Source organism: Myotis davidii, unplaced genomic scaffold (assembly GCF_000327345.1).
Source record: "Myotis davidii unplaced genomic scaffold, ASM32734v1 scaffold674, whole genome shotgun sequence".
NCBI lineage: Eukaryota > Metazoa > Chordata > Mammalia > Chiroptera > Vespertilionidae > Myotis > Myotis davidii.
Genome location: NW_006286674.1, coordinates 1,169,240 through 1,178,672, shown reverse-complemented (window position 1 = coordinate 1,178,672; position 9,433 = coordinate 1,169,240). Strand labels below are relative to the sequence as shown.

General features: G+C 44.8%; 1 protein-coding gene across 1 annotated transcript in view; it reads left to right on the top strand.

Moving 5' to 3' along the window:
- Positions 1-3,357: 3,357 nt before the first annotated feature.
- TGFBR3 (transforming growth factor beta receptor III) overlaps positions 3,358-9,433 on the top strand; it is a 177,019-nt gene continuing 170,943 nt past the window's right edge. Inside the window, exon 1 of the mRNA XM_006758203.2 lies at positions 3,358-3,554. Within this exon, the coding sequence (XP_006758266.1) occupies positions 3,488-3,554 (67 nt within the window). The 5' untranslated portion in view covers positions 3,358-3,487. The remainder of the gene's footprint in view (positions 3,555-9,433) is intronic.

Sequence of the window (9,433 nt, the reverse complement as noted above, 5' to 3'; positions counted from 1 at the left end):
GAGACCAGGGATTACACCCACATTCTGGATAAATGCCCTGACTGGGATTCAAACCAGTGACGCTTCGGTGCACAGGACAATGCTCAACCAACTGAGCAACACTGGCCAGGGCTGGAAATAGGATTCTTACAGAAAGGTATTGCAGGGTTGCCTCCTGTATGTGCCCTGACCAGGGATTGGACCCACATTCTGGATAAATGCCCTGACTGGGATTCAAACCAGTGACGCTTCGGTGCACAGGACAATGCTCAACCAACTGAGCAACACTGGCCAGGGCTGGAAATAGGATTCTTACAGAAATAGGTATTGCAGAAAATGCATTTCAAGGATACATGCATAGGGGATTTGAGGTGTGGTGGCAAGATTTATTGGAAGGGTACTTTTGGCACTGTGCTTGGCCTGGGGCTTCTATGGAGAGAGAACATGCTACCCGGAGCCTTTGTTAAACTTTGATTATATCTCCTTGGGTTTGGGAAGGGGTAAGCTTTCTTTCAAAATAACCAGTCTCCATCCTAATTCTTCGAATCCCTTTCCTGGATTTTCTGGGTTCTGTGCTCTTATCCTATCCAATCCTCCCCCAGATTTTCCCAGGCTAGACTCTCCCCATTTATGATCCTCATTTTGGCTCCTATTGGGCATGCTTCAGTTTGCTTCATCTGGCTCCTACTGTGCACGCAAAAGAGTTTTCCCTTTTCTGTTCATCCCTTCCGCTGGTAATCGGTGAACCAGCCTGGTTATTCCCCAGGGAGATCAGAAAGCAGGTCTTTCCTGCCTGCTGGGGAGTAAGTCCCTTTGGGGGAGAATGCGGCTGTCCCCTGGTGTGTGTGTGTGTGAAGCTGTAGCTTCCTGACCTAATCAGGCTTAGCCAGTGTAGCTCAACCCTTCCCTTTGTTAATACCTAACTAGCTACCCAGGCCAACACAACCACCCTATTTCTCTCCCTATTCCTCATAGGAAATTAGCATTACTACTGTAAAGAGCCATTTTAAATATCTTCCTCTTAACACTTAAAGCAGTGAACTAAGAACACTCATTTAGAAACTCATTTGCCATTGTCTTTATATTTTTGTTCTGTATCTTACAAGTGCCCAAACTGGCTTTGTCCCCGAAGGTAGCAAGCTGGTTCTGTGGTGCTATCTCCTGGGTGAAGGTGACAAGGCTGCAATCCCCAGCTATCTCAGATGGTTCCTGGAAACACCTTGATCTGGCCTTGCCCAGGGCTTTGGTCAGACAGGGTGTTTGTGCTTTTATCTAGGTTTTAGCTAACTTTTATTCTTGATGAGGAGGAATCTCATCCTTAAACCAGGGGTGGGGAACCTTTTCCTGCCAAGGGCCATTTGACTATTTATAGCATCATTTGCTTAATATAATTCACTTAATATACATTTATATTGCTACTAGAAGCCCGGTGCACAAAAATTTGTGCACTTGGGGGGGTCCCTCAGCCCAGCCTGTGCCCTCTCACAGTCTGGGACCCCTTGGGGGATGTCCACCTGCTGGCTTAGGCCTGCTCCCCGGAGGGATCGGGCCTAAGCTTGCAGGCAGACATCCCTCTGGCAGCCTGGCAGCCCTCGGGGGATGTCCACTTGCCAGTGGGGAGCAGGCCTAAACTGCAGTCGGACATCCTTAGCGCTGCTGAGGAGGCGGGAGAGGCTCCCACCACCTCTGTACTGGCAGCTGTCACTCCTGCATTGAGCGTCTGCCCTCTGGTGGTCAGTGTGTGTCATAGTGACCAGTCATTCCCAGCCGTTCTGCTGTTAGGGTCAATTTGCGTATTACCCTTTTATTATATAGGATGAGAAAAGCTCCTAGATTTATTGAATTTCGAGTCCTGCCTGTGGTTGCCTTGGCAGGGCCAGACCAAATGATTTCCTCACCCCTGTCTTAAACAATGCTTGGAGCATAGGAGGTGCTCAATAAGTGTTTGTCGAATTGGACAGCTTTTGTGGGTTGTGGCAGGCTGAGGGACACAAGACTGGAAATAACTAATGAGGTAATCTTTAGGGCCATAGGGAGGAGAGTCAAGTTAAGCAGACTACCACAAAACTTGTCATTCAAGGTTCTATGGATTGGAACATGTTCAAAAGGACCACTGGGCCCTCTAATCCAGGAGCCAGGTAGTCACAGATGGGGCTTAGAGACAGGGAAGACTTTTTTCCTGCGAGAAGGCTGGCAAACAGTTGAAATAAGAATCTTGCCTTTTAATGGTTCTTTATTTTCCAAATTGATTCTAAACCTCTTTTAATTTGATTCCTGCGGTAACTATCATTTTAAGACATTCTATGCGGGAAACATACGTTTTACGTTGACTGTAGTAGTAGAGCGCAGGACACGTATTAATACGTTTTTTATAGACTAGCGGTAGAATGTGGGTAACGTATAAATACGTAAACTAAAGTTACCGTAATTTTACTGAACGTTGCCATTTGCGCAAAAAATTAGCAAAAATGGCCTGTGTCACCTGTTAGCGTGCGATAAAAACTACCTGCAAACAATGTGTTAACATTAGATTGAGTCTCTAGTCAGAGCTATTCGTATTTTCTTCTTTTTGAAAAAGGTTTTTATTGATTTCTGAGAGAGAAAGGGAGAGGGAGAGAGATGAAAACATCAATGATGAGAGAGAATCATTGATCAGCTGCCTCCTGCATGCCTCCCTGACTGGGAATCAAACCATGACCTTCTGGTCCATGGGTCAGTACTCGACCACTGAGCCACAATGGCCAGGCTGTGTTTTCTTGCTAGCACTAGGGAATTCATGAATCAGGTGTCACTGATTGCCTTAGTGCCACAATATAACTGGTATGTTATATCATAAGTGCACCTTGCTTTTCTTCTGTGGTCCTGACAATTTTGTAGGAAACGAAAGACTTAAAATGTCAATAGTCCTACCCAATCCTACACTCTCAGTGGATAAGAGTGTCAGCCCTCACACTAAAGAAAAGGTCCCGGGTTTGATTCTGGTTAAGGACACATATCTCAGTTGCAGGCTCGATCCCTGGCCTTGGTTGGAGTGCATTTGGGAGGCAACTAAATGATGTGTCTCTCTCACATCGATGTTTCTCTCTCTCTGTCTCTTCCCTTCCCTTCCACTTTCTCTAAAGAAAAAAAGGAAAACTATCCTCGGGTAAGGGCTGACAACAACAAAAAAATTAGAAAGAAATGTCAAAAGTAAATGTGGTTTTGCAAAAGTATTTTGCTATAAAAACCTTTAGTAAGTAATTATCACCCCCATCTCAGTTTGCTTGAGTGCTGTTTTGGCATCTTTTAAGATAAATTTATCTTAGCCTCTTTAGAAGTTCTTCATTTCACCCTAATCTGTGTTTATGAAAAGGAGTTCCTGCATTAAGTTTTCTTCTTGAAATATGTTTATTTTTACAGACAACTTGACACTTGGAAAGAGGGATTTTAAGGCCACATCTGATTTGCAAAGATTTCAATCTGAAGAACTGCTGGCGGAGGGGACTGAACGGGACACACTTCTGGAGAAATGAAAATGACTCCTCATCATGTGATTGCCATGTTTGCCCTAATGAGTTCCTGTTTAGCTACAGCAGGTAAGATGCATAATCTAAATTGCATTTTTATTATATTCTTTTGGATATATGTTTCCTCAGTTTAGGAAAATTTAGGACGTGACATTTTGCAAAACTTGAGTATTTATGTTCTTTAGGGAAATAAAATATTTGATTTCTATTCAGACATGTAGTATATTTCCTGTTACATTTTGAAAGACTGGTGCTAGACATTCTAATGTCAGTGATTCGGATACCTAACTAACCTTCAGTGTTGAGGTGGGTAGAGAACCAATAAGCTAGGGGTTAATCCCATTTAATTTTATTACATGCATAGGTTACATTTACTTTATTGTCCTAAAAGGAATTTAAAGAAGGCCTTTTTGTTCTTTTAAAAAAATAGATTTTTATTAATTTCAGAGTGGAAGGGAGAGGGAGAGAGAAACATCGGTGATGAGAATCATCGATTGGCTGCCTCCTGCATGCCCCGCACTGGGGATCGGAGCCTGCAACCTGGGCATGTGCCCTTGACCGGAATTGAACCCACGACCCTTCGCAGGTTGACACTCTATCCACTGAGACAAACCGGCCAGGGCCTTTTTTGTTCTTTATTACAAAATAAATAGATCTTCTAGATGGAGGAGACACACTGGCATAGGCTACTTAGAAGGTATTTAATTTTGTCTATTTTAGATATTTAAATCTTTAACTTTTTAAAAGGTATTGAAATTTACATCAGAGTATGAGATCGGAGATGAGAAGAAACAAATGTCTTGGTTGGAACCTTGTTGCTTAAATAAGAAGATCAGATCCTCCGTATCAGTGTCTTAGTGTTGGCAGTCAGGGTTACTTAACACACTTGAAGCTTAATCTGCTCTGTTTTGTTGTCATTTGCTTTGTGTCTGTTCTATAATGGACTACATAAAATGATTTTGTTGAACCAGTTCTTGAAACTGGCTGGTCTCAACACGAAACACATTGACTTGACAAATGATTAGCCGCTTGGTTTTGGCTATTGAATTCACATACAGTTGAGATGATAACAATGATGATTACCATCTATTGAGTGTGCACTACAGCCAGGCACTGGGCTAAACAACTATGGAATATAACAATGAATAGCATATTCTTATTTCATGAGCTCAGTTAATCACAACTCTGAGGTAGGTTTGGTTATTTTTCTCCTTTTACAGATGATGAAATGAGATATGGAGAGATTAGATAACTTGCACAGTGTCATGTAGCTGGGAAGTGGGGGAGCCAAGTTTTACGTCTATGCTCTTAACCTCTGTGCTATAGTGAAGAAGCCAGACCACCTACGAGGGCTCCAGTGGACTCAGACTAGTAGTCATATACTAGCAGTGGCACAGACTGAGTAAAAGCCAGTTTCCAGAACTTGGTTTATGAGATTGGAAAGCAGGATGTCTTCCTCGTTGCAAATATCTTGAGAGAAAGTTGCTTGTTTTTTTTTTTTTTAATGGCAGCATGTGAATTTGAACTGCCCTTTCTCTCTGTCAGCGGTTTCATTTTGTCTCATGATTGAAGAGTTATTTGCCTTTTAGCCTGTGCATTAAAACTGATCTTAATTAAAATCTCATTGAAAAGTAGTAGTAGAGAGAGGGAAATGGCTTGATGGAAAATGTGCTGTTTTGATGACAAGATGTATAATCAAACCTCATGGGTTTGAGGCAGAATTTTCTGCTTTCATTGACATTGGGGACAGATGGGAAAACATAACTGAAGAGGGTACCTCATAGTAAAGTGGTGAGTTTGATGTATTTGATAGTGAATCAGTTTTGCCCAAGACCCTCCTTCCTCTTTCAAGCCATGGTAAATACTTTTTTGAGTTGTATATGCAATCAAAGCTTTGCTGAGGTGTACAGTGAAATTGAAGGTGCAGTGGAATTACAGATTCTGTAACAACATGAGTCAACTGATCAGCAGTACAGAAGTAGAGATGCCTTTTGAACAGCCTGAGAATGAAGAAGAGAGAAATGTTCTGTAGGTACCGATACCCAGTAGCTTTCTGCATAGGCCTAGCATACTTTACAAAATGCTTTTTGGGACATTGTAGATGAGTTGAACACCCAGGAGACAGTAGTAATGATAATAATACTGAATATTTACAGAGTGATTAACTGATTACTGTGTGCCAGGCCCTGTTCAAAGTGTTATCTCAATTTCATTCTCATAACTGCCTTAGAAAGAGTGGGCACTTTGTTTATCCGCATTTACAGATGAGGAAACTGAAGCGCAGACAGGCATGGTAACTTACTCCAGGTCACACATCCAAGTGGCAGATTTAACCATAAACCTACTTAGTCTAGGTCTGTGGATTGAGCCTTTCAGTCTCACTGCTAGAGGGAGTAATCATCAGAAGGGTGTTTGTCGAAAAGGAATGACAATAGGTTTGCTCTGTGCCATCTAGTAAATCAGTGACTGAGTCCCTGCTAAGTGTAAAGTACTAGCCGCTAGATAACACATGTAAGATTCATCCCTTTGTTACATGGCATATAAAGTACAACCCTATAGCTAAATGACCCATTTATGATGAATCCCGAGTAAAAGCCACAAGACCTCTGAGGGGTCAGCAGGGGAAGCCCTGCTGGGTTGGAGCAGGTGGGGACGGCTGTGTGGAAGCGCTAGGTGTGAGTCTGCTTTGCAGGTCAGGCGGAATCTAAAGAGAGGGAGGCATCAGGCTGACCACACGGGAGAGCGTGGCTAGCACAGAACATGGCACTAGGTGCTTGATGCTTTTTAAAGAATGGGCGACCTGGAGAACTGGTGCGGCAATGTAGCAAGAGGTCTGTTTGGAAGGAAGGAGGAGACTAGATTGTACAGGACCTTAAATGTCAGAGTGAGGCTTGTGGATATCATTTTGAGGTTTGGATTCTCTCTTCCATTCCTTGTAGCCAAAGGCAAACACTGTTAATCTGAGAATTCAAACTGTGGGCTTACAAAGTGAGGCTGAGAACACGGCCTTTTTAGCTTCAAAGACAAGAGTGCCGGGCACACAGGCTGCCATTTACCAAGGGCTTGTTCTCTGCCAGCTCATTTATTTTGTCATTATAAGATAAACTATGAAGTGGGTATCAGTTTTATTATCATTATCTGCATTTTACAGACAAGTAAAATGAGGCTCAACGTGGGTAATAATGTGTATAAAGTCCCAGAGCTGGGACTTGAACCCTGGCAGTTGGCTCTCAAGTCCGGCCCATCAGCCACTCCAGCGCAGCCTCCGTGGAGGAGAACCTGCCTGCGGAATGAGGGAACCCCTGGGTTTGATTGAGGAGCCCCAGTGAGACATCCTGGAACCAAGATTAAACTCCCCTTTGGCCTCGGAAGAGACATATGCAAGTCATCAGAACCGAAGGCACACCAAGTAATGGGCCTTCTGTACTTGCATTCTTACTCCCCTGAGATGGCCATGGAGCTCTGTTGCAGCGTTCTTGGCAGCAGAAGGGTGAGGGCTGTAAAAGGCCTCCTTCAGATTCGTGCCCAGGACGGGACGGAGCGCAGAGCATAAAATGAGCTCAGGTTAGAAGAGGAGGAGGCTGCTTTTCCATCCGTATGGATTGACCTGGGCTTTTCCTTCTCTGCTTGAGGCTGAGGGTAATGGAGGCAGGGGGCAGCCAGACACATCCCACGGTCACTGGTTGCTTTGACAACATTCACACTTTCCTCCCTCCCTTGTTCCTCGGTTATTGCACAGTATTGTGGGGCGGGAGGGCCACACTAGCGAACAGGAGCTGTGTAGGGACCAGAAGGCCTCCTGATTTGAAACTACCTTAGGTTTTGGCACCTTACCTTCAATCCTGTCATCTCTCTTAAGAAAAGTGGGGAGTTTAAAAAATAAATGCTTGCTCTTATGGGTTTAAGGCTCACTACGTTTTCACTTTAAAAACTGTTGTGCTACACATCTTTAAAAAATATTAACTGCTGCCTCGGAGGCTTGCCAGAGTTTCATAGGGCTGTGATCCCAGGAACCTTAATAACGAGAAAAAGAGGCACAGACAGAATTCAGGGAAATTGGTTTGGGTGGAAGGGATGGACTTGTCTCCACTGCACTGGCCTCTTGTGCCAGGTGGAAGGGGTGCTGCTGAGGTGAGCTCTGCAGAAACGGGCGTGGCCTCAGTGCCCGCCGTGTTGATGGGTGTCTGTTTCCCTCACTCCACTGTTCCTCTGGGTGCAGACGCATCCTTTTGGAGGCTTGCCCACAACGTGCACACACATTTCTATTGAGTGAGCACATGTCTTCTTATCTCTCCTAGATGTACCTGGAATTCCAGGTATAGTCCACAGGAAAATAGAGACGTTTTTAGTTGGAGCTATTTTCCTGCTAAGAAAGGTCTGAACTGTTTGTGTCCATGGGGCAGCAAGTAGCGATGCCACCTGGCTAATACTTGGTTTAGAAGGGGACATGCTGGCAGCCTCAGGGGAGTCTAAGCTAATAACAGCACCGACATTCATTACTTTATTGTGCTGCATAGATGTTGCGATTTTTAAAAAATATATTTTTATTGATTTCACAGAGGAAGGGAGAGGGAGAGAGAGATAGAAGCATCAACGATGAAAGAGACTCATTGATTGGCTGCCTTCTGCACGCCCCCTACTGGGGACTGAGCCTGCAACCTGGGCATGTGCCCTGACTGGGAATCGAACCAGTACTTCCTGGTTCATAGGTCGACGCTCAACTACTGAGCCATGCTGGCCGGGCAATGTTGTTTTTTACATATTGAAGGCAAGACCCTCCACCAGCAAAAAGATGACAAGTCGCTCTATTGCTGTGGTCTGGAGTCCAGCCTGTAATATCTCTGAGGTATGCCTGCAATATCATTTTATATTTATAGTTTCCAAAACACTCTTATACCTAGTATTTCATTTTATTCTCATAGCAGTCCCTGGGGTAGGCAGGTATTGTGTTTTTTTTCATTTCTAGAAAGAACATAATGAGACTTAGGGAAAGCAATTTAGAAAGATGGTTCAACTCGCGGTCAAACCAGAACTCAACACACTTCTGCAGACGGGCTGTCCTGACTGACAGGTCTGCTGGCCTCAGCACCTCTGGGAGCAGCACCCACCAGGACTCAGGGGCACCTGACACGTATCGATTCATTTAATCCTCACAGAAACCCAGCGAGGTAGGCATTTAGCATTATCGCTGTTCTTGTCATTGTTACCACTGCCACCACTCCCACTACTGTTATTAGACTTATTTTACCATTGAGAGACCTGAGGCTTAGAGAAGAAAGATGTAATATATAATGAGAGAAATCAATTTTTTAAAAAGTTGAAGTGGTTATTTATGTACAGTCATAAAACTAGTCACTGGCAGGGTGGAAGCAACTGCGGAGCTCATACTTTTTCTATTACGCTCCCCAAAGGAGCTGGCGTTCTTTCTCTTGGACTCGAGATTAACAGCCTGGTTCTGCCATAGTTTCTTCCTTCTGCCAATTGAGTAATCAGAGGCTGCAACTCATAATGGCAGGACGGGTGTGTGTGTGGGGGGGGGAGGGCGGGGGGGGGCGCCACCAGGGAATGGAAAGGACAGAGGAGGGACAGGCTTGGAGGTTCAAAGCAAATTCCACAAGGCCTTCTCTTGCCAACCCCTCAATCCCTGGGCACAGCAAGTTGATTTGGTCTGTGATTATTATTGACTAGAGGCCCGGTGCACAAATATTTGTGCACTCGGGGAGGAGAGAGGGTCCCTCAGCCCGGCCTGTGCCCTCTTACACACTGGGACCCCTCAGGGGATGACCACCTGCCGGCTTAGGCCTGCTCCCCGGGGGATTGGGACTAAGATGGCAATCAAACATCCCTCTGGCAACACGGCAGCCCTCGGGGGATGTCCACTTGCCAGCGGGGAGCAGACCTAAGCTGTAGTCAGACATCCATAGCGCTGCTGAGGAGGCAGGAGCAGC